The sequence below is a fragment of the Lagopus leucura genome, unplaced genomic scaffold, assembly GCF_019238085.1.
Source record: "Lagopus leucura isolate 7727_CA_CO unplaced genomic scaffold, USGS_WTPT01 Super-Scaffold_741, whole genome shotgun sequence".
Classification (NCBI taxonomy): domain Eukaryota; kingdom Metazoa; phylum Chordata; class Aves; order Galliformes; family Phasianidae; genus Lagopus; species Lagopus leucura.
Window position 1 is genome coordinate 4,915,215 of NW_024962256.1, and position 25,562 is coordinate 4,940,776.

General features: G+C 44.5%; 2 protein-coding genes and 1 long non-coding RNA gene across 4 annotated transcripts in view; 2 read left to right on the top strand and 1 right to left on the bottom strand.

Moving 5' to 3' along the window:
• Positions 1–13,466, bottom strand: part of ABLIM1 (actin binding LIM protein 1) — a 169,258-nt gene extending 155,792 nt beyond the window's left edge. The window contains exon 1 of the mRNA XM_042863831.1: positions 13,398–13,466. Coding sequence (XP_042719765.1) covers positions 13,398–13,410 — 13 coding nt within the window. The 5' untranslated portion in view covers positions 13,411–13,466. The remainder of the gene's footprint in view (positions 1–13,397) is intronic.
• A 199-nt stretch (positions 13,467–13,665) lies between these two features.
• Positions 13,666–19,857, top strand: LOC122175914. The gene is made up of 2 exons (XR_006177568.1): positions 13,666–13,818; positions 13,976–19,857. It is a non-coding gene; the product is annotated as an uncharacterized LOC122175914 (long non-coding RNA).
• A 3,790-nt stretch (positions 19,858–23,647) lies between these two features.
• Positions 23,648–25,562, top strand: part of FHIP2A (FHF complex subunit HOOK interacting protein 2A) — a 33,000-nt gene continuing 31,085 nt past the window's right edge. The window contains exon 1 of one of the 2 annotated variants that reach the window (XM_042863803.1): positions 23,648–23,780. In XM_042863803.1, the coding sequence (XP_042719737.1) occupies positions 23,736–23,780 (45 nt within the window). In that variant the 5' untranslated portion in view covers positions 23,648–23,735. The remainder of the gene's footprint in view (positions 23,781–25,562) is intronic. The other variant, XM_042863804.1, reaches the window with a different exon arrangement.

A 25,562-nucleotide genomic window follows, 5' to 3' on the forward strand; every position in this document is an offset into this window, starting at 1 on the left:
TAATGTTTGTGAGATTGCTGTCAACATCATTTGCCCAGAAAGGTGATGACAGCATCCATCATTTTCAAGGAAGCAGAAGTACTGTTATAGAAGGGAGTGTGCCCACTGGATCCAATACCACTCGCTGGACTCGGTGCACAACTAAAGTCAGTACAAAAAAAAGCAGTAAATCACACAGAGAATTAATAAGGCTGTATTCATCCTCCTCGTTCAGAGCCTTCCATTCTGGAAGAGCTGGGACAGAGCTACAGCAATGCAAGGTTTGGGGAGGTGTCTAGAAAATAAGATGCATCCTACATACAGTATAGAAGCACAGAATGTGCAAACAGTAGCTCTGGGCCATCAGCATGTCCTAAGTGCCCTACAGAGCACTACCAGAGAGAGCTGCTTATTAGCTGTTTTAACTCAGAAACAAAATACTGGAAATGATCTGACCATTCTCTGTTCATTTCATTCATTTACCCCAAGTATCCCAAGAACCTGGAGACCAAATTCCCTCAGAGCTGAGAAAATAAGGTGAACCTCTTGGTGACCTGCTATCAGCAAATAGGATTTTGCTCATTCCATGGTCTTATACTAGGGTTGAATCTAGTTCCTAGATCCTACATTGCTTCACTTAACACAGCTAACATGTGTGACTAAAGCTCTGCTCAGCTCCAGATGGCCAAACGTCAAATAAATTAAAAAAACAACCACTGCCAAATCTCTGCTTAAAAAAAATAATTCATAAGAATCAAAGAGGGAATTTGAATTCAGCATCAGAAAACAGAATGCAACCTGCTGACTTGCCTTTGTAAGTCACTTTTTCAAGAAATCTACCTTGTGGAAGATAACGAAAAGATACAAAGGTGACAAAAACATGCAGTCGTGCAATAAATCTATCAGCCTTGGTACTGAACAGCCTCCCAGCTCGCTTCATCCTGCTGACAGTACTCATGTCATCCAACACAGAAAGCCACCACGCTCTAGTTTAGGAGTAAATCCCCCACATCCCAACTAGCACACAAGCCATTCCACAGTAATAAAGTAATAGACTATTAAACAGCAATGCTCAGAAATTGCAGTTTCCTTACAGAAGGCTGAAGCATAACAAGAAAGCAAATTTTGGGCTAAATGAAAGAAATAGGTACTTGCCTAGGGTTCAGCTAACCCAGAAACCCTAACTGGCAGCAGCTGATCGACCACACAAAAACTGAATAAAAGCACATATATGCACACACAGTTTGTAGAGTTCCTCATGTTTCCAACAGTTTGCCAGCGTGGCTGCTGGAATGGCAGAAGAAAAGCTACATACAAAGCAGAGCAGGGTGTAGCACAGAAGGAGAAAGGGAGAGGGAGAAAGAAACAGCAATATTTTGATTAACATACAGACCTGGGACTCAGTGGGATCAATTTCCAACTTTGCACAACTTCTCTTCCCTGCTCTAACCTACATCTGACATCTGTCATATCACTCCTGAAACAGCCAAAAGTAATTTTCACACCTTCCTTCTAGAACAGCATTATCTCACATGTCCTACATCAGATAAAGCAGATTGTAGAGGAAATACAGATTTTTACCTGGACTCTTGGAACTATTAGGGTGAATGATTCCCCAGTGCCTACCTTCAGCATCTCAAATCAGGGGAACACTTTTTATAAATCAACTGTGTACAATTAACATGCCTTTTTATATTCCAAAGTATAATTCTATCAGTGAAATTTCTAAATAAGAATATATTGCCAAGGCTCTCTGTGCTGCCATCATACGCTAATGAACATGCAAGAAAATGTTTTTTTTTTTTGAAGAAAGTCCCAAAAATAGGATTTCAGCTGAACACAGCTGAACAAATCCTTTGTCTCATAGCACAGAATCCCAGAGGTTATGAAACACTGATGTGAAAAGAACCTGAAAAGGTTTAGTGCCTCTTCTTTACACAAGGTGGGATGAACTGTCCCTAAAAACATTACCTTCCTTAACATCTTCCACTGCATCCTGCTTTCAGTTGGGCAGAATTGAATCCTTTATCACGTCTGGTATGATGCTATGTTATGACTTTATGAGGGAAACAATGCTGATTACCCACCGATGTTTGAGTAATTAATTGCTGAGCAGTGCTGTACAGTGCCAAAGCTGTTTCTCAGCTTCCCATACTGCCCTGCCAGTAAGGGGGCTGGGGTGGCAACAAGCAGACAGGGACAGGAACGGGACAGCTGACCTAAAGTGGCCAAAGGGACATTCCATACCGTATGACATCATGCGAAAACAACTTGAGAACGGTGGGGAGTTGGCGGAGGTGGGCAGCCGCTGCTTGGGGACTGGCCGGGCATTGTTTGGTGGCTGTGAGCAATTGCTTGTGCTTGTTTTGTGCACATGTGGACTGACATATAAAAGACTGTCATTAATATTATCCTTTTTTCCTCTTCCTTTTACTAATTAGTAAATAGCTTTTATCTCAACCCTACATTGTGGGTGGTTTTTTCCCCCATCTCATGAGGAGGGGAGTGGGACATTAATGAACAACATTCAGGTGCTGAGGTACCTACCTGCTGGGTTAAACCACAGCACGCTGCTTCAAATCATTCCCAAAAGGATCTGACCAATTCATTTCTCTGACTAGCACAAATCTGAAATTACTCTGCTGGCCTCTGCAGTTATTCCAGATTTACAGAACACAATAAGCATATTGCTCATCTCCAAAGAGCTCTGCCTCAAAGAAAGACTTGATGTCAATATGCTCGAACTGCAGTGCATAAAATAAGCACTTGTGGTTGCTAAACAGTTATTCAGGCAAGAAATAGATTAGAAATAAAAGGCAGGCTAATTACTTTTGAAAGACTTAGAGAGGGATGAATCGAATTCCTTCTGTTTCATCTTCTGACTTTGCAAGGCAATATGCCCAGGTGTAACCAGCAGCATTACCTGACATATCCAACACATATGAAACAGGAAATAAGTGTTTTAGAAAGGCTTTTACCTTCAATTTCCCAGTGGAAAATGAATTTTATTCTCAACACTCTCAAGTTGAAATGTTAATATTACAAGTAACATGCTGACAGAATCCATAAATACTATCAGTAACTAACCTTGGCCAGAATCAAAGCTTTCCAACAGGGTTATGCTGCAATACAGTAATCAAGCCCGGGGGGGCAGCAGTGACTCCTGTGACTTCAGTTTCTCTGTACCCCTGTAAACCCCAATTCCATTTACACAAAGCGTATTTTACAAACAGAAATCTGCTTTCTGTATTTATAAAAACAGTTTTGCCCAACTCTGGCTGCACCTATGGGGCTCGTTAGATATGTCAGAAATCACAGAGACATCTTAGGCAGTCTCACGATCCACTCATTCCATGTGAGTTAACACAGGACCACTGTTGGCATTATGCCTGTCGGTTACTTCCTAGGAAGTCACTTCATCCACCTATTTGAAATTTCAACTTGCAGTGCAAAGCAAACATCAGTAGCAAGCAGATAACTATTTATGCAAAGAAAACAGCAGACTACTTTCAAGCAGCACCACAGCTGTGTCACACAGCAGGAGGGACCCGCAGCAGCGCTGGAGCCGTTCAGCCCCACTGAAGATCTGCTCCCTGCTAGACGAGCACTGAAACATCACACCACATTCAGTTTTCTGTTTTTCTCCTCAGAAGGCATACATTTGCTCAGATATAGCCCCCACCCCCGTGCGGTATCACTACAGAAGCACAGCTTCACAGAGGCAGGAGGAAACCTGACTGCTGAAGAACAGGAGCTGGCAGAGTGCAGCGTGCAGCGCTGTCTACAGAGCACTCGGCTTTTAGGCAGCGATGGATTTTTCCCAGATGATTACAAACCAGCACTTTCCCTCCACTCCCTCCTGAAAAACAACGGAAACGTTCTCATCAATTACACAGCAGCTGCTATGCTGTTTGGGGTGTCCAAAATTCAAGGAAATAAAACCAAGCTTTTTGACATCAGAGCATTAACTCCTTCCATTAGAGAGGCACCGGTAACTCTCCAAATCTTCTCTGTTCCCATCTTTTTTATTCTTTCTTAAATCCAAGCCTGGTTCTGGTCCATGCCAGCTCTGCTTCTACTAGCTAGGTCTCTCCTCACTCTGCTTTAGACATTCCTCTTGCTCCCCATTCCCAGCTGCCCTTCCCCTTTGCTCCCACTCTTCCAGTACCCTGTCCCTGACCCCACTGCCCTTGGGACTTCTCAACCCCTGAGAGAACAGCACAAGAAGCCAATGCAATGAGGGCACGTCAAGGCTCAGACTCTCTTCCTGAGAAAACTGAGTCATAATCTGCAAAAGCAAGATACACATCTCACTAGGCCTGTACTTATGGTGGAAGTGTTCAGTTAGAGAAACTGAACATCGTGTAAACCCGTTATATGTAACTCCAGACAATCAATCAGGAACAGGAATTGTGGGGACTGGAACACTGATTACCATCCTCCCCTCTCCCAAATGGCTGCAGGGAGCTTAGGGGGTTGAAGCTCCTCTGGTGGCTCTCTCTGTGGGCTCCAGAGCCTTTGGCATGTACCTGTGCCCAATCACACATGATCCACCCGTGGCACATTGCTGGGGTTCCCCCTTCCTGCAGCTCCTTACTTGCAGCTGGCTGCCCACAGAATTCATCTGCACCAGCCGTTCCCTTTGGCATCACAACCAACAACCTGTGCTAAAAATACTTCACGAGCAACATAAATAGCAAAATGGGAGAATTAGAAATCCCCCTTGAGGCAGAGTCTTTTTGCTTTTCATAAATACAGAGTGGCAACAATGTGCAGAGAATAAAGTGCATGTTATAGCACTGGTCTGCTGGGTCCCCTTGCCTTGCAGAAAGGAGAGCTTCCACTGCCTCCTAAAGCTGGCACCAGAAAACAAGAGGAGAATGCTTCTGTGGCAAAAAGTCACCAAATCCCCCACATCTAGTTTTCGAACATATTGAAGTATGAATAATAATATTCAGAATTTTACTGTAAATCTTATATTCTGTATGAAAACGATCAGTTAACCAGAGCCTCTTTCTCTGAAACGCTCCAGCAAATGTGCATTGTACATCTAAGTACACAAAATGTTTTTGCCATTCATCTCAAATATCAAAACATCTGGCAACAGAAAATGGAAAAAGTATTTACAGACATTTCTGGACAGAGATTACTTCAGGTCAAGTCAGAAAGAATCCCTAAGCTGCAACCATCACATTCTTTTATCAGTTACTCTGGATTTAGCCAGTGTTACTAAAAGAGAAATAAGACACAGGCTTTTTATAGCAGCTGTCAATTTAAAGATGATCAAAGTTTTATTATTCTTGCCTAAGATCAAAGTCCAGCATTGCAGGATTATCTCCAGCTCATAAAGTATAATAAACAGTTTTGGATAACCACATTATTATATAACAATATTGTCTTCCTGCAAGGAATTCCATTGTTTTCACACGTGCCACAGGTTGTTAATGGATTGCTTAATTACCATTTAATTGTTTTACTGGTTTATTATGACAACAGAAAATTGAAATTACGACAACAGCAGCAAAAGACCATAAAAACTTGAAATCCTATCCCGTGTGTCTGCATTCATATGAAGAGAATATTGGAAAGCACAGGTGAAACTAAGATTACAAAATAAAACTGAGAACAATTTCAGTGAAAGCCAATAGGTTTTACAGCTCTGCCCGTTCCAAACCCCTGAAGACATCCACAGGTTTCCTGCTGTGGGACACAGACACTCACCTGCAGCTCAGCACAGCCTGCTCAAACCTGCACACATCTTCAGGCTGGAACAAAGGAAATCCTCAGCAAAGAAATCAGTACACTTTTGTTATGATGACTTTCATTAATAATCATCAAATATTTCTTCATAGGAAATACTGCAAGTCCCTTTGACGCTAAACCTTATTTTAAATGTGAAATTGTTGGTGTTTAGATTTGTGCTTCACTCAGGCGTGCTTTCACTGACAAAAAGCTTTTTATTCTTTTGTTTTTCATTCTGAGGAAAACAGTGATTTCTGCCTTAATTACTGACCATAGCCACAGCCACAGCTATGTTCCTGCACCTTCAGGGAAACAGCAAAGCCATCTCTTTTACACCCTAATTCTATGAAGTTCATTCACCTTACAAGGTATTTATTGCGAGCAGCTCTTCCAAAAATGTAGATTAACAGAACCTTAAACCCAGGTCACCTCAGTAAGCCAGTACTTTTTATCTCCTGAATGTGTAGGTAGACACAGAGCTGAAACATCTTTTCCAGGGCTGTGTTATGCCATCTTATCTATGTTCCTTTACTGTTCACTCAGTTTCACTTCTTATCTAACCTGGTTGCCTCCCAGAATTTCTGGTGCCAAAAATAAACTGAAAGCTTTCATCACTAGTTAAAAGGAAACTGTAATATGAAAAGCAATTTTTCTGTTGATCAAAGCCGCTTCACACAAGCCTGATGCAGTAGAAACAATATCAGCTTTATAATAACAGTCATTAGAGCAGAATCCTTTCACGGATTGAAATCCCACAGTCCTTATTCACACAATACTTACACTGGAGGAAACAGCAGTTGAGAGCACATTAAAAATGACTAAGTTAAGGCCCCAGATATAGCAAAGAGTGACAAGAATTAAAAAAAGAAGTTGCAGAAACTGCTTCAGTTTGGCACTTTGGAATAAAGTATGACAACACATAACCTGCTTGTGCAGTTCCAGAGACAGAAGAAAGCCGTCAACCAAAACTTGTTCTCATCTTCTCTGAAAGTCCACTGGGATAAGGCCACTCATTTCTCTGACATACTTCCAGAAGTATCACTTCTAAGCGCTGTGCCAGTAAGTTACCAAGATACTGTTTATGTGTACAAAGGAGAAAAAGACACCAATCTGGAAAAAGACACGGAGTTGGTGAAGGACAAGCAGCATTTTCCAGAGTACTTCAAAAGGAACTGAGCACTGCCTGAAGAGCTTCAGAGAGGCAGACTGCCACAGCGCCGACCAGCTCACCTGTGAGTAGGCACTGAAGCTGTACCACAGGCAGAAAAAAGCCCCCTGTGCACCCTTGGAGAACCAAGGGCTCATCTCTGAAGCCACAGAGCACTTGGGCTCATCATGCTTTTTTAAACATCAGTCTTGTTTACAATGACAATCACACTCCTTGTACTTTAAAATGCAGAGCTTGCATGGACACTGGGGCCCTGGGCAGCCTGGCCTAGTATTAAATGTGGAAGTTGGTGGCCCTGCCTATGGCAGGGGGGTTGGAGATTCACGATCCTTGAGGTCCCTTCCAACCCGGGCCATTCTGTGATTCTGTGAACACATTCATCTTTCTCAACAAATGTGAAGCACATAAAATCTTTCTCAGCCAAGAGGGAGAAGTTCCAAGGCTGTACGATCACACCATGGCCACCAGCACACCCGAGTTAGATGGGATTACCACGTGCTGCCCACAGCAGCACAGAATCAGCACAGCATGGAGCTCAAGCTCGGCAGGCAGCTCACGGTCACCAAAGCTCGACTGCCATCATGGATTTTAACTCAAAAGTGGGTGCACGAGCAGCAGCAGAGCTCTGTGGACGTGGCTACACACTGGGATTTCCATGAAACAAACCAGCTCACTAAAGCACTGATTCTTGCTTACCAATGGGAACGGGAGAACGTGGGACTCCTCCTCTACACTGTACGTTACTGAGGCCTCTCTGGTCCCACCTTGGTTACACATTAAGGATTTCCTTACATTACACCTGGGACTGGTGAACATGCAGAATGTAAGGCTCAGCAATGTTTACAGGACTAAAACTGTTACTTGGGTTGGATTTTCTAAAACTGAAATCCTTTCTGAAAATATGCCCCAATAAGGCTAAGGATTTAAAAGATGAGACTCACTGAAGTTTCAACTGAGACCACTTACTTGTAAGTACACCACAGCCTGAATAGTATCTAATAATAAAAAAAATACAGACAGTGGAGGCCACTTAGTGGTCTTGGAGCCTACAGAACAACATCTGCTTTACACTGCCTGTTTCTGCCTTTATACTGCAGAACGAGGAAATACCACACCAAGCACATGAACTACCCACGTGTGGTTTCATTTTCAATTACTTGCAGATTACATTAAAAATAATTCAAGATACTTAGTTCAAATCTATTAAAAAAAATAAATCCCCAAAAGATTGGTTTCAAAGACTGCAGAACACATGAGGTTCTGCTGTTTTTCATTGAAAGCAATTTTCTGGCTTCCCCATCCATAAGCCGATGTTCATTTTCCTTCTGTGCAATTCCTTTCAAAGCTGCACATCTAAAATAGATTCTGCCTCATTGTCCCAGTTTCCTTTTGTTGTTGCCATTAGTCCATGTAAATTTTTCTATGCATTCAGGATTAATTTCTATTAAATTTCCATTCCATCTCAAAAGTTAAACAGCACAGACTAATTTTTGTTGAGGGGGAAAAGGAGAAGTGGCAAAACTTAAAACAAATGCTGTTCTTTAAGTCAGATACCTCATAAAACCTCATAAAACCTCATAAAACCATTCTTCTTCCTTATTGAAACAGAAGCTCTACCAGTGCTAAAGTTTAGGCTGTGGACAGTGATTCTGGCATATACACAAATACAGCTTGCAGGGGTAATCCAGGAACTGATGCTGAGTTATTTAAACCATTAGATTGAGGTTCAAACCTTTAAATTAGTAACTAAAGAAAAAAATAATAATAATTAAGTTGTCATATGTATTGGGGAAATAAACAGCAAGTACAGAGAGGATTAAACAACAGTACAAAATCAGTACAAAAGAAATTGAGAATGAATGCTGGGGACAGAAAAGCCATCAGCGCCAGCTCTGTGCTGTGCAAAGCACAGCTCCTCCAGGCAGGGCTCCACTGCTGCCTGGGTACTGCAGTCCTCAGCCCTGCCAAGAACACGCTCCTGCAGCCTAGGGAGCCTCACACCAAGGAAAACTCTGGAAATCACTAGGTCTGGCAGGGTGTGATGCCACAGCAACTAACTGCTGAACTCAGCTTTTAAAATAATGGGAATGCCCAGCCAGTTTTCACTGCCCCACTCTCCAGGTCTCTCAGACTGAAAGTACCACCTCTGACAACAAGCAGAAAAGCACAGCAACAGATTTCAAACAGGACGGAGCTGACATTGCACCTTTTGAAAGGCTGGTTCCCCTTAATATTACTGTGCTAATCACAGACCACAACAAATCACTGGGCTGCAGCAGACAGTAGCTCGTTTTTAACCCGGTCAGCAGAGACCTCAACCCAAAGCATCACTGCCAGCAGCCACAGCTACAGCTGTCTGAGGGGGATCAGAGGACTGAGGAAAGAAAAATTGAAGTTACTGGTGGATTATATAGGAGCTCAAGATTACTATGTAAATTTCTCACTGCAAAATCTGTTCACACCTCTGCGACAGATCCATCAAGTGATCCACACAGGGCATGAGGAAAGAAGTTATCTGAGCAAAATAATGAGGTGAAGTAGGTTGCCTTCTCATAGGAATGCACTGTCATCTTGGGTAGCCACAATGAGTATCGAATCACAGAGCTACAGAATATCCTGAGCTGGAAGAGACCCATGAAGATCATCATGTCCCATTCTGGATTCACACAGGACCACCCAAAAATCAGATAATATGCCTGAGACTGCTTCCCAAATGCTTCTTGATGTCAGGCAGTTTGGTGCCATATCCGCTGCCCTGGGCAGCCCAGCACACTGGTGCAGATTGCATCCCTAACACCAACCTGCTCCTCCCCTGACACAGCTCCATGCCATTCCCTTGAGCTCTGTTGCTGCGCCAGAGAGCAGAGCTCAGTGCTGCCCCTTGGCTGCCTGTGAGCTGCCGTGAGGCCTCCCCTCAGCATCCAGCTCTCTTATGCCAAGGAACCTCAGCCATTCCTCACACATCTTCCTCTCTAGACCTTCATCATCTTTGTAGCCCCAGAGTACTCTGAGAGCAGGACCAGAAAGCAGAAATTCCCCTTCTGATCCTGGCTTTGTGCAAAGGAAGACATCATTTCAGTTGTCTCACATGTATAATGAGCACAAAGTATCCCTACACCAGTGTGTTGGTGATTTGTGTTTGATCTATATTTGTTACAAAAATCAAATCTGAAAAGACAAAGATCGTAGTATAAAATAAACTCTTATGCTAAAAAAATCCTACTGCGTTGACTGTTGAGTAGACAAAAAGAAATGTAATTACCTTCTCTACAAATCCCACACCCACATATCAGAATGGCACAGCACAACCTGTTAATATCAGACAGCAATAATATTTATCTAACTCTGGCTTCTGTCAAAACTTACTGATTTTGCTATAGCACAAAGAAAGACACTGCTACTGATAAACCTCATATTTTATGTGCTTCCAGTTGTTCCTGGAGTTGCCTACTGGAATAAATACAGTTCATTCTTTCAACGTTTAGATTAAGAAAAACTTAGCAAAGACCACCCAACAGTACTACTTCTGCTTGTTTGCTCTAGCATAAATGAGGATTAGGAAAGTTTAAAATAGCCATTTTTCCATTAACTCAGACCTTCATGATAACAAGCAGTTTTGACAGTTCTGAAGCAGTTTGAGATAACATGCATAAGTAGGTCACAGTTATACTTGGCTTTAGAAAAATGTCTTTCATCCAGCAAATTTACAGCTCTTTACAAACAAGCCCTTAGGTAAGCAACAACCTACACGGCTTACTCCAACACCCGAATTCAGTCATGTATGAAACCTAATAGCAACTACTTAATAACAGTGAAAGTACAATATGAAGGCCTTTGCAAACTGCACAATTGAAAAGCATGACTGACGTCAGCTCCCCTGATCCTAACAGGCCACAGAGCAGGTCACGAGAGCGACCTGGGAAGGACTCCAACTTGACAGCAATGTGAAAAGGGATTTTCAAAGTTCATTTCAGCTCCCAGATCCATCATCAGATTTCCAAGTTGATTATTTGTTCAAGCTTTTGGGAGTATTCATCTATGCTACTTCACCTGGTATTGGTCAGAACATCAGCCAGAGCTGTACTAGAAGCAAAGCTGCAAAGGAAGGTTGGAGATCTTACATTTTTGTAACAGAGAGAGGTGAGGGACAAGTGAGAAGGACATCAACAACACAGTGTATGAAGACTAGCAGAAAATAAAGGATCATTTCAGATCCAATTCACCCTAAAGCACGGGTGAGTGCTCACAGCAACCCCTCTGACAAAGTCAGCTCCCAGCAGGGAAGCATAAAACTTTAACTGAAGCTCCATTTCCAGCAATATTAAATTGGTTTGTATTATTATCTGTACTTTCTGTATTGAAACTACAATTTACCATGTGCTAAATAACAATATTAAATAAATAACAATAAGGAACTAGAGCAGAACAGTTAAAAGGGGTGGTCCCAAAGTGCAGAGGTTCTGCTGGGTTTCAGGAGTTTCTCCTGTCCTCTGTTGCAGTCAGTTCACTAGACCATGCTGCCTCCTGGAGCAAAAGAGTTGAATAAAGAAAGATTGAACACTGATGAGATTGATTTTAGTGTGCCTTGAGTATCTTCTGTGGTACAGCAATAAAAATGTCACAGGAAAACGTTTAACTCTTTTGCTATTCTTGTTATGCCTGTATAAACCAACAAGTAGACAACTTCAAATCTGAAGCATTCAGAATAATGATGATCATACAAAATATTAATAATCAGATTTGCTGAACATGCAGACCTACTGGTACAGGTTTTAATGAGACTCCGTATGCATGAGCTAATCTGCCATCAAGAAGAGTCCCAACTCAACATTCAAACAAAGCCCTGATCCCACACAGACATATTTCCTACATAGCTCCATGCTCATGAGTACCCTTATTAAGACCCTATTATACCACATAAGTGTGTAAAAGTAAACTCAGACCTAAACCTTTAGCAGCAGTAGTTTAGAGCAGCTAACAATAAAGATGTTCTATGCTGCCTTATTCACAAAGAGCCTTTGGTCAGAACCAAGTAAGTCCACCATTAACTCACACAGATTATGCTGCTTCTTCAGCTCAGTTCATTTGCTAAAATTGAAAAGCGGATATCAATATAAATTAAAATCTTAATCTCTTTTATGAATCTTACTGGCTGCCTCCCTAAAGTCCTGTGAAGTCTCTGTCCAATTAATTACTCTGAAAAGAATGAGATGGCATGGGAAAGGCTGTGAAAGAACCCGAACCCCCTCCCCCCCCCATCTCCAGGCAGCTCTCCAGCAGAAGCAGGCAGACATCAAGCACTTTGCGTGCTGTGCAGATGCAATAGGAAAAGGGCACAGTGAGAGGAAAAAACAGGAATACGGCCAGTGGGAATGTTCCCTGGTTTCCCAGTTTGGGAGAGCCTTCTGCATAGCGGCAATCACCAGGTACTTCCACTGCTTCCTCAGCTTCAGGCAGCCCTTCGAGGACAGCACACCTCACGCACATCATAAAGCCCTGCTGACAGCAGGATCTTCCCCACAAGTACTAATGCATCCTTAGCACAGCACTGATGCTCGTATAATTAGCACTCTTCTAGAAATGGACTCTTTGGAGACCAATGCAGTCCATTTCTTCCTAGAACAAGAAACCTACTGTGCCATAAAGAATTACAGCGACCTAACACCATTTATTATTTATACCCAAAATGGGTGTGATGCTGTAGGACGATGGTCCTTCCAGCCACAAAGTGCTGACAGCCTTGCAGCAGCCACACAGTGCCTTCCATGTGCAGGGAGCTCGTTTGGCCACCAAGAGCGATCCAAGCAAATGGAAGAGAAGATCCATGTGAGCAGTGCTGAGTACATCAGGACGCAGAGAAATACGGGGCGGACAAGCAGGGCGTATCCCTGTATCCAGGAACTTGTTCGTTTGCAATATGTATTGTTCACAGTCTTTTTTCAATGCAGAGATAACTGAGGAGTGGTTTGAATTGTCATTTTTGTGATTTTTTTTTTTCCAGGAAAAAAAACACCAATGCTTACATATATATCTTTTTTGTTATGTTTAACTTTACACCTCCGGTTCTTTAATTGCCATAAACCATAATTAAACCTGAAAAGGAGCAGCCTCTGCTCAACCTCAAGTTTGGGACCACGGAGGCTCTGCAGCCGTTCCCACCGCACACACAGCCGAAACACACGCGCGGAAGCCACAAAGGCCACCCGAGCTGAGGCCGTTATTACAACGACACCCGATCCGCACACAACTTCACACCGTTCATCTCCAGGAGGACGCGGCAACAGCGGGGCGAGCCGCCACGCCCCAACCCGGTGCCGTTCTACGGGTGACACGGGAGCCGCGCTGCCCAGCGCCCCGACAGCGCAGAACCGCCGCGCCCCGACCGCCCCACGCTCCCCGTCCTCCCCGCACAGGTGCGGCGGGGCCCAGCCCTCAGCTCGCAGCCCTCCCTCCTCGCCCCGCTCCCCGAGGCCTCGGCGCGGCGGCAAGGTCAACCCCGCGCACCCACCTCTGGCGGACATGGTTCGGGCGGCCCGCACCGCCCTGCGCCCTCCGCGCCGCGGCGGTCTATGCGGGGGCGCCGAAGCGCTGGGCCGGGCGGGGCCGCCTCGCTCGCTCGTTCCCTCCCTGCCTGACCGCCGCGGTGCGGGGCGGCGCCGGGGGCGTCGCTTCGGCGCGGTGCGGGGCCGCGAGCGGCGGCAGCTGCGGCGGGGCGGGACCGCGCTGGGGGCACGGGAGCCGCGGCTTGCCGGGCGGGCGGGGCGCGCACCGGCTGCGGGAGCGACGGAGACGGAGCGCGGCCGGAGCTCCTCGCGCCGCTGCTTCTGAAAAGCCTGCCGCTGCCAGGAGGTACAAACGAGGCGATAGGAGCAGGGGCTCAGCTGGGAATTCGCCCACTGAACAGCACGGGAACTGCGTGTAAACGGGCTGTAAGTTAATAGTATCTATTTACACGCTTGCATGTAAATAAATAGGATGTGTTTACACATCTGTCTGTAAATAGTATATAAACATACGAACGATAGCAAGCTTCTCTGCAACAGCCTTGTCATTACGATGCAGCAAAGAGCGCTCCTCTTCCTGCAGTGCCTCAATACAGCCAACCTGCAGCCGGCAGCGCCCAGCGTGCACCTCCCCGGCACAGCCTCGCCGTCAGCACCAGCGCTCCCAACCGCACTTGAAGGAAACCAACCTCCATGCCACCAGTTCATCGGGTGGTGGCGTGGGGTAAGCAAACAAACAAGCTGGTTCAACAGGAATTACAGGTGAGAAGGCCACATCGGTACACTCAAATTCAAGCATTAGAGCAGACACACCAATTTTGGAATGGCCAACTAGAAACCAAGAGAAAGCACAAAGTGTGGTGCTCAGTCAGGACCTACACTGCATGGCAGGAGACACTGAGCCGCTCTCCTCCTCCCTGCTGCACTGTGCACAATGCATCTTCATACCAGCAAGAAGCCCACACTATCTTTCTGTCAAAAAAAAAAAAGCTACCAAAATCTTGTTATCCAAGAGGTGGCAAAGCTTGCATCTGCGCCCACGGAGCAGAGATGGATGCCAATAACAGCCATACTGTACATTTCCCCACTGCACTTCCAAAGTGCTGCTCACTTTCCCCACCATGCCGACAGGCTGGCAGCACCTGTGTGTAAAAAAGCATGAGAGCAGTGGAAGAATGGGTAACACCCATCCCTCCTCATCACGGGATGTATGCACAAAAAATGGATCACTACATCTGCCTCTCTGATACTGCCTTCGTGCTCATCTGCACCAGTGACTTTTAGTCACATGCAGCTCTATCTGCCACGGATTACCGCAGTGTTTCCTACACCTTGGTTCAACCATACTCGTTCTGTCATTCTGTTCTCTTGCCCAATGTTTTCCGAATCCTTTCCAGCTCCTGTAGCATTATCTTTAGTTGATAACCTGACGTCCATTCAAAAAAGGTTCCCTTTCATCTTCTTTTCTGAAATGAGTAATGTTTTCTACTTGCAAACACTCAGGTTTTCTTACTTGTACCAAAAGAGCCAAGGTTCTCCTCGTTCAATGTCACATGACAGCATTTTGTATTTTTAATGGAGTAATTTCCTATGCACTTCCTTCAGTGAGTCTCTGAGTAGCATTATCAGGGGTTCTCCAGTGGGATACTTAGTAGATGGTTTACAAGAAAAGCTCAGGAACATGCAGAAATTAGCTTTGTAATGAAGAATTTCCTTTCTTTATACTGCTAGGAAGGAGGAAGGGGAAAGGTATTTGTGACTTGGTTTTCTATAGAACACAAAGAATCCATTCCAGTTACTGTGTCAAGTTTCCAAAGCTGAGAAGTTAACAGACACGTTGATCAGAGAGATCAACATCAGATACAGAACCCATTTATTAAAATTAGCTTTTTAGTTTGGTTTCCTAAGGAACCGAGGATGAAATTTTATTTCTTTTCTGTCTGTCCTGCAAATCCCCTTCAAGCACTTTCAGATTTGGGTATTAAGAATTTCAATTAAAACTGATTAGAAAGTGGAATTCAGGAGCAGTTCTACATCCATACAAGTTTTGTAGCAATTAGCACTTACAAAGAGAGACTAAAATTAAGAAAAGCTGCAGTGGGAACTCAGCAGTTACCAGTTCTGGAGGCTATGTCTTCATTAGCTGCAAGTACCAGCCATGCAATCTGCATGTGTGCAGCTGAATCAGCTTCTGTGACTGCTGTCTCCTGTTATGCCAGTATTAAGGGAAGGTGGGAGGGAGCTGTAGAGAAAGCAGAGGGCGGTACAAAGAGCAAGGCAGACACCATTATTACCGTTTTACAGATGAAGACCTCAAATACTTAGATAAAAGATGCTGAGTCAAACAAGCTGGACAAGCCAATCGAGGTGCAGTCACCTCCATGCACTGCCATTTCCCCTGCTCACTCCAGCTCATGTGCTCCCACTCCCTCACTGCACCAGCACTGGTCTGCTCCTTAAGGAACCACCTTAGTTCATTAACCAGCTCACTTTCTTGTGCTAGTTAGTGTTCTGCCAGATAAGGATACAGAAGGATAAAAAAAAAAACCAACCACAAAAAGCACCTAAGGCTTAGATAAACACTAACTGGCAGATGGTGAGTGCAGAACTGCACAGCCAGCAAGGAAGGAGGAAGAACAGGACCATTAGAGAGGGAAGAGAGCTGATCCTTTTGAGCAGCAAGCTGTTGAGCTGTTCAGTTGCATGAGCCACCTCCTGCTTACTTTAGAAGTCCATTAAGAAGCAGTGATCGACATTGTTTTATTGCAGGCATTTACCTGAGGCTTCTGAATTAGTCAACCGAAAAGCAGGATTCTACTCCTACATTTTCCCACTGAGTCTACAGGCAACTTCAGCTTCTAACTCAAGTTAGACAGTGAAAAAAAAAACAAAAGCCAACAACACTAACATTAATGCTTTTGAAATCTTTCCGAGCTTCGAGACATGCAGCCAGGCACCTTGGGATTTTTTAGAAATGCCTAAACAGATTTTAGTACTTTACCAACCAATAGATGCTTTCAAATTCCCCATTGGTATTTTCAGATGCTTACATGCCCTTGAAGAGCTAAGTGTGTTGTCTAAGGTCACAGAGAAAATTATGTAAGAGTAAAGAACAGAATGTGCATCTTTCCAGAGAAGTACTCTAAATACTGGACTGTGTTCTCTGTGCAACACACCTTGCTGTCACTTAGCCTCTACATGGATTCTGTTCTTCGATCCATTAAGTAAACTGGATTTAGACAAAAAAGCTAAATTACCTTTGGGAACTTAAGGCATTAGGGCCAAAATGGCAAATTCATTTCTAAGAATGAGGTTTGGAAAGATCAGCTATGAGTTGGCTAGTATTTACTGCAGATGAACTTCAGTACCACCCCTATATGTGCATCCTTACTGGGAAGGTCCCACCAAAGCGCTGAGTCAGAAACTTATTTGGGTTTTATCAGGTTCTCACAGGATCACATATCAAGGATGCACTGTGAGTAACAGCTGTGACCTTGACATGTAAATCATTTTTTTTTCTTCTAATCTGGTATTCAGTGTATGTCCTCAGAAGATAAACTGCCTTTGTTGTCAACTATAAATAAGAGGTTTAAAATGCGTGTCAAGAAAAAGTGTTATCTCAGCGTGTGTCCTGCTTTGCCCTTTACCCCAGATACTTTGCTGTGTCGAACATAATGTAATTATGCAATCAGAGTTGATTAAACGTGGAAGTGTTTTTACACAGACCATCTTTACATCAATGTAAATTGTGACCAATTGTCATGGCCAAAGTGCACAGTGTTCACGAATAACTGCAAGGATATCAAAGAATATTATGAAGAAACCAGAATTAAAATCTCTCAGCACTCTGATACTTGGAAAAAGTTGTAGGAATAATCAGAAAAAATTCAGTGATTGATAGCTGTGATGTCAGTGAGCCACACTCTGAGAAGTGTATACGTTGTGCTGTGCACTGCCAGGCTTATGCAGTAGAAGTCTGGGCCCAAAGAATTTAATTATCTTCATCAGTGTTAAAGCATATTGGTGATTACTTGACATTTGTCCATGAGGGATGCTCAGGTTTCTTCCTGTACCCCTGGAATCCAGACATTGCTCACGCTCTCTTCATTCCAAAAATGCTATTTTCTTTGTATTTATTTTCTACTCTGATCACCATATCAAAGGGCTCTCTGGCTGAGAAGTATAGAAGAGGACAGGACTCCCTTCAGCACATATCAAGATCATTTCTTAAGCAGCTGTTGGATGCAATTTGATTTGAGAGACACAAAGTACTGGCTCTTCTTCAGGAACTGAATGCCTTATCCCTTGTTATGCCACAGCCTCAATCCTAGCACCAATCATTTCTGCAGTTAAAGCACACACCTGCATCTGGACGCATTTTCTGACAAAATCTCATTAAAATTGTGGTGGCTGTTTCACAGAAACTCAGGACATGCCTGGGAAAGAACACAAAGGCAGTCAGCCAAAGGCACAAAAGGCACAACCTCATATTCACGTTAACAACGGCTTAAACAAATTTCAGAATCCTCCTGAAGAAATCTGGAATAAAATAAAAACAATTCTCTTCTGCTAGTCTTGTCCAGTATATTCAGGTGCATGTATTCTGGATATTTTATTTCTCTTATCCATTGCCAATAAACAAATTTGTTTTACACATGAGATACATCTCAGTCTAGCTGAGTTTTCTCATGTCATTTTATTCTTTCAATATTTTTAAACAAATAAACAAGGTTTAACTTAGTCAAGCAAGACTGTTTTTCTGTTGGTGGTGGTGGTGGGTTTTTTTCTTTGCCCACTTTTTGTGGTTAGGGTTGACGCAGATTCTCCACAATATTCAGTTGTTTATTCCATGCCAAGCGACGCTGATGGACAGAGATGTGAGCAGATGAGTGAATTCTCCACTTGAACACTGGAGTAAAACACTGGATCATGCTGCCCTCTGCAGGCAGTGATCTAGCAGCGGGAGGAATTGTTCTGCAACAGCTCAAAGAAATGGAATTATGCTGAGATTTCTGTCTGAACACAGTATTTGTGTGCTGCACCAGCAGTACAGCGACTGGCTTTCTGTTGCCGGCTGTTACTGCTGGAGAGGCAGAAGGAAATGCAGGCTGCACATGTCTGATTGCAGCAGGTAAGTGCTCCGGGTATGAATTTCAGCTCAGTGTGACAGCACCTGGAAAATCCCAGGGGACCCAAATAACAGCTCCCAAATACAGAGCCCGAGAAACTAAATGGATGGAGATACTTGTTTTGATACATGAGCTGCCAGGCAGGAACCAAGCACTCCAGCACTGCTCAAGGATCTAATCAGAAACAGGTTCCTTTATATCAGTCATATTACAGACGCACGTCTGCTTACTTCAGCATTTCACTACGTGAGGACGCAGTGTCAAACCAGTCCTAAAGAGCCTGAGGCAGAGGAATAGTGATGAGCAACCAAAACATTTCTGAGTGGCATTGGGTCTGCTATAGACTTCATTCTCTTTGCTTTCTGTGAGTGGTGCCTCCAGCTCAGTTCCCTCAAGGCCAAGTGCAGATGCTCATTCCTACAGGGCTAATAACTCAGAACAGATTACAAAGGATCAAGACGTACGTGCCATTTCTGGAAGCAGTTTGGCTCACAGTATAGATTTTGAGCATACAATTCTATCTGAAAGCGTTCAGGTGACTCCATCCATCTTCACCTACAAATAAAGTAAAGCAGTGGGGATGTACTGTGACGTACCAGTGGTGATGGTCATTCCTGTGAGTTACTCAGGAACTCTTGCAAGAACTCAGCTGGAGTTCCCGAGAAGAAACTACGTGTCTTTTAACTCAAGCCTCTCCCTAAATTCACTGTAGTTGTTGCAAAGATGCAAAAATCATGTGGGATGGGATGGCTGCAGGGATAAGTCTGTCTGAGAACTCAGACTCGTTCGGTAGCTTCAAACATCATCTGAGAATCAAACTGGACATGTGAACAGCTAAGATGATGGGCTGTCATGTGCAACAACCAATGCTTTTACAAGCCAAGTAAAACCAATTAAGCCCAGAACTAACATTACTTCGTAATATTAATTCATTCTAAACGAGATATATAGGGTTGTTTATCTTCCTCCAAGAAGGATGTTAAAAGATTCTCTCTGATTCTTGCTGTTGTTGTTGTTGTTGTTGTATTTAACACAAGCATGCAATGCAGATGAAACCAGGTCAGCCGTGCCCCCTGCTCTTGGGAACAGCTTCCTACCAACACCCAAGACAAAAACACAGCCCTTTCTCTGCCTGTCACCAAATATTGGTGAGCACTGCAGGACTTTTGTCATGTAACTTCATATATGGTGAATTTTGTGACACAAATATTTTTTGTCTTTCTAGGTAACTGTGCTATCAGTAATAATTTAAAATTAATTATGAATCCACTACCAAGTATCTTACTTAACAAATATTTTAGTTGCTTCAAAATTAAAATATTTTACGTTGCCAACATTTGATATCAAACTCCATAAATGATTTCAGTTCTACCTTGGGACAAATACATTGGAATGGATAATTCAGTCAAAGTGTACCCTTAATAACAGACTGATGTAAAAGAAGGATCTGTTGAAAGCTACTAAACTTGCACAGTAGCACAGTGCTTGAACTGTTTTGCATAGCTTATATTGACTATTGAGATCAGCATTTTGCATATGATTAAAGAGATTATCTTCATGACATTTCAGAGATTAACAGATTATAGCCCTAAATCCAAAGATATAAGTAACAATGAAATCTTATTATGCATTAGAAAACAAACGTAGTCAGAGCTGATTTAAAAACTACTAAGAAATCTCTTAGCAGGGTCAAGACTAAGCACCTAAATTCTCCCCCAAAACACATATAGATTCTTCTTGCTTGACTTTCCTTCCTGCAAGTAGACAGAGAAATGACTGAGAGAGCCAGCATAGTGCAACTCCATTACTTTTCCAGTATTTTGGGGCAAATTCCAGTTTTATTGGAATATTTATTTTGGACTCATGCAGTCATTACATCTGCAATACAGCGCAAACCCAGAATTTTGCCCTTTATCTCTTCGTTCCAGCTTCCAGTTCCACAAGAACAAGTAAACTCGTGGTCTTGTCAACCTGCATGTTTCAGTGAAATTAGCTAAACCCCAACTCATCGATTTGAGAGTATTTTATCTGGTTTCAGTAATTTATTACATGCTACTACTAGCAGACACCACATGGCAAAACATCCATATGTAATTACTTATAGGGAAAAGGTCAGATTATCAGGTTGAAATGGAATAGAAGGTTTTTCAAGGAAAACATGGTGTGCCTGGAACACATACATGTCTCATTTAACAGACAAAACTCCTTGTGGTCTCCTTTACAGCCCTTCATGCATCACAGCTGTATCACATAAACAGTGTAACTGAACCACAAACATATGAAATACTCCACTGGGCATGAATATTTGCCCGTCCTTTCTAATATTCTGTCTTTGACACCCATAACAAGTGATGACATAAAAAGACCTGCAAATGTGACTGGTAAATTAGTAAGACTAGGAAGTTTATAGCCCAGCAGAGGCCAAATGAATGTCTGTACAGAAAAAAAACAGATGTGTAGGTGTGGAACAGAAATATACGAGAAACTTTTTAAATTCAGTAAAAACAGTCTGGACTTTAATCACAGTGTATGCTGTTTGGTATCCAATACATAAAGCCCAGAATCAGAAGGGTACAGAGATGATTTAAATGTCTTTTTCCCCAAAAGGAGAGGTCATACAGAACCACACACATTTCATTCTTCATTTCATCAAAGTAGTCACTGAAAACATAGATGTCGCTCTGGTTATTACCGTAGCAATTGGACAGATCAATATGATGGGGAAGGTATTACAACAAAGGTGTGATAACAAAAGGACTGGAAAAATAGAGAGATGCTATGAGAGAAGGGAAGAAGATTGCTCATCCATACCAGAAGATTCTAGGTTCACAGGAGAAAGCTTCACCAAGGAGAGATTAGCAGGAGGATATCCTTCCCCAGTGGCAGTCAGCTCTTAAATGAAATCTAAGATTCGTGTAGCCTGGCTTCACCTCTTCTGGTCACACAGCTGAATTGCCTTCACCTCTGCTCCCAGGGCTGACCATGTCCTTTCCCCAGATCTTCAATCAGTGGTTCAGGTCATGACTCAACAGTTTCCATACAATTATAAATGTAAATTCCTGTGCAGAGTACAAACAGGAATTCTACAAAGCTCTACCACCATATTTTCACTTGGGGTAGAAAACTTTACCATCCTCCAAGTCCTGGACCTCACTGAAGAAAAAGTCCAGACTGTAGAAAGTTCTTTTGTAATGCAGACAAATATACCCATTAGAGATTGGCCAGGTGCCATCAAACTAAATAGCACAGAGATTTCCAGATAGAAAGACTAGCACATTATCTCACTGCCTCAGTCCACTTAAATTGATTTAATCTTGACAGTTTCATTAATTTGCAAAAGAGAGAAAAGTTAGTTCCCAGAAGCTCCATCAATTAAAACAGCCTCACTTTCAAATTGTGTCTTTACTGACATTCAAATAAAACAGTACCACAATGTTTCTGCCACCTAAAAGCAAAAACGGCACAGCCCTACTCCTGAGAATATTAAAATAAGTATTTGCACTTGTATTTATTTGAGTGGAAACAACATCAGGCATGAGAAGGTGAAGTTTTTGCATACAACATGGCATTGGTAACCTGTTCATTCATCCCCAGTTGAATCACCTCCAATGACAATTAGTATCCAAACAGAATGTAACCTCAGCTGTGCTCTTCTACACTGATATTGCTGAAGTAATTTTTCCATTAATTCCCCAATGATTTGCATTAGTACAGAAACATTGGTCTGCCAGTATTTGTCCAATATTCCCAGCAGTGAGAAATACTTCTGTGTACTTCAGAAAATTTTTATTTTAAAGCCGCTCCCCCTTGTCCTACCACTACCAGACCATGTAGAAAGCCAATCTCCCTTTGCAAGGCTGCAATGAAATCTCTCCAGAGCCTTCTCTTCTCCAACTTGAACAAGCCCAACTCCCTCAGCCTTTCTTCACAGGGAGGTAGTTTTGATTCATCTCCCTGTGCTTACTCCTAAGACATGAAAAAGTTGATGCTCATCAGTCTCCAACAATTAATAAGACAGTTTTTCCCTGTTTGGAATTACAGGTACTAGCTACGTCACTTTCCCAACATTTCATTCTGTTCACACAATGCCAGATCAGTCTGGTTTGCCTCCTTTCATTTGCTCAGTGCCTAAACAACACCCCATAAATAGCAGGTGTTCCTAAAACCCAGAATCAAGGAATCATTAAGGCTGGAAAGAAACACTAAGATCAACAAGTCCAATCATCAACTCATCACCACAGTGCCCACTAAATGCCATCACTCAGTGCCACAACTCTACATTTCTTGAAAATCTCCAGTTATGGCGACTGCCCCACCTTCCTACGCAGTCTGGCCTGTTTCAATGCCTCACCACTCTTCATGAGAAGAAATTTTTCCTAACATCCAACCAAGTGCCACCCAACATGGCACTGCCCACCTGCTGCCCCTGTAACCTCTGTCCAGCTCCCTTATCTCTGCATTTCCCACAGCATGAAACAATGGGGAGGGTGAGCTTTTTCTGTGAGGTATCTGGCTTGGAGGTGAAGTAAAGCCCACCTGGTCTTCTTCAAAGGGAGGAAGACGCATACTATCCATCTTCTGGGGAAAAAAAAGAGCAGTGCAACAGGTGAGATGCACTGCCATGAGCTCTCTCACATTATGTACATGGCAATTCCCCAGATCGCAGAGACCCAGGCCTCTGCCCAACCCATCCTGTCATCCTGAAGATAGCACTGCTGCACGGAGACATCAGCTTCACACTCCGACCCACCCAAGGAACACTGAAACGCAGCTGGGACGGCTAGCCAGGCCGCTCCCTGTGGCGAGGGGCACAGACCCAGAAACATTTGCCACACACCAGGTGGACAGTGAGAGGAGAGTCCAACCCCGGCAGGCCCCGAGGCGGCCCAACCGCACGGCAATCCCAACCGGGCAGCGGTAGCGCCGAGGCCGGCGGGCAGGGCAGAGCGGGGCGGAGCAGGGGCCGCGAGTCGGAGGTGGCGGCCCCTGCAGGCCGCGCCGGGGCGGGCACGAGGAGCCTCGGCAGCCGCAGCCCGGCGGCGTCAGCGCCACCGCGTCCGCCGCCGAGCGAGAGGCAGAGCCGGCGGCCGTCCGTCCGCCCTCCCGATCCCCGCGGCCGGGACCCCGCATGCGGCCCTCACCCTGGAGCGGCGGCGGCGGATCGAGGAGCTTTCGCGGTCCTCCCGGCAGCGGCTGCTGCAGTCGCGGGACAGGATGTTCTCCAAGTTCACCTCCATCCTGCAGCACGCCGTGGAGGCGGTAAGGCCGCCGGCGGGCCTCGCTACGCGACGCCGGGGATCTGGGCCGGGCCTAGCCGCCGGCGGGCCGCGCTGCGCCGGAGCGAGGAGCGGGGAAACGGAGGCCGCAGCGGGCGGCCTGGCGCGGGACCGGGCTGCGGGCGACACGGAGCGCCCCGGGCTGAGTGCTGCGGCCCGGCGGCGCTGTGAGCTGCTGAGCGGGGGACGGAGTGCCGCCGGGGCGTTTCTGTGTAGGGAATCGAGAAGGAGGAGAATTCGGGGAACTTCTCCGGAGCTTTTTGTTGCGGCCTGCGAGCCTCAGCTAGCCGTCCGCGGGGCTTTTGTGTGATGTAGGCGCGTCCGCCAAGCACCTTCTCGTTACTGGTGTCTTGTTTTAATTACATGGGGATAGAGAACGCGAGCTGGGGCGGTCGGCGGTCGTGTGTGCTTAATTCCATTTCGTCGTGGCGACCAAAACATCTGTAGCATGGCTGCACGGAGGGGAGCAGAGCGGCGGGGCCTGTCGCTGCTGCTGCCGTGGCTGCAGGCCGCGTTGCTGCTGTTATCCGGAGCGCTACTCTGCTTCCTGCGCTCCGGTCCGGTTCTGCGGGCAGCTGGGGCCGGGCGCTGTGCCCTATGGCTGCTGGCCGTGGGTTTGGGGTGAGCCGGGGCACCTAGGGAGCTGAGCGTGGAGGGAGGAGTTGTCGGCTGGGTGTTAAACCTGACAGTCAGACGCTGGTGGAGATGATGAAGAAAAGTTCGGGATGGTTGAAAACAGAAAAGCCTACGTGGTAAATCACATCCCATGGCAGGTGCAACCTCTGTGTGTGTGAATGCGTTCCTCCGTGCTGCAAGTACTTTGAGTTAGCTGTATGCGTGCCTGTAGTCCTGCAGCCTTGGGCAGGACTGTTCAGGTGTTAAAATTAAGCATGTGTCAATTAAGTGTGTATTAATAGGGTCTGCTTCCTAGTTTGCTCTGTTGCAGTTGCGACTGGGAATAAACGTAATGATGGAAGTATTTATTTGGAAACCTGGTACGGTCGCAGGTGAATATCTTCAGTAAAAAGTGCCTTCCTTGGAAGATAAACAGAAATGTGCAACTGCCTAACTAAAGAAATCTGGTTAGGGTGAGCTGTGCCATGTTTTGTATAAGCACAGAAGAATAAGTGGTGCAGGAGTGGAGGATCAAGCTTACCAATTCAAGTAACTCATAAGAGGTGTTCCTAGAAGAATTACTGATTCTGCACAAAAGGACAAGAACTGTATTTATATCAGATTTATATAATACTTGGAAAGATCAGTTACTTAAATGGGAAAAGACTTAATATGGAACAGACCCTTAAATTAGACAAAGACAGGAGCAGGTTGGTGAACACCACTTTGCAGGTGACCGCTGTGAATAAACATTCTATGTGGCCTTGCTCAAAGGTGTTGTCCCTTTGAGGGTTGCCTCATTCTGCTAACACCACTGTGACAGAGCTCCCAGTAGTAAATGCTGTGTGTTTCCAGGATTGTGACAAATATCTAGCACTGCACGAGCCATGAAAGGTGGAATCACAAAAGAAGGAGTGCTTTTTTAGTTCATTTAAGAAGTTTGTCCCAGTGATTCAAGCACAGACCTGAGAAATAGAAACTTATAACACTCTTGGGTCTGACTGTGGCTCAATAGAAGTGTTAACTAAAGATGTACATTCTGAGAGGATTTGGGTGCTTACCTCCTGGAGAAAGTTCGGCTGCAGTTGAACAGTTTTCAGCTGAGTTGGTCACTTAAATATGCTTGAAGAAGCACCGAGGCTCAGCTTTC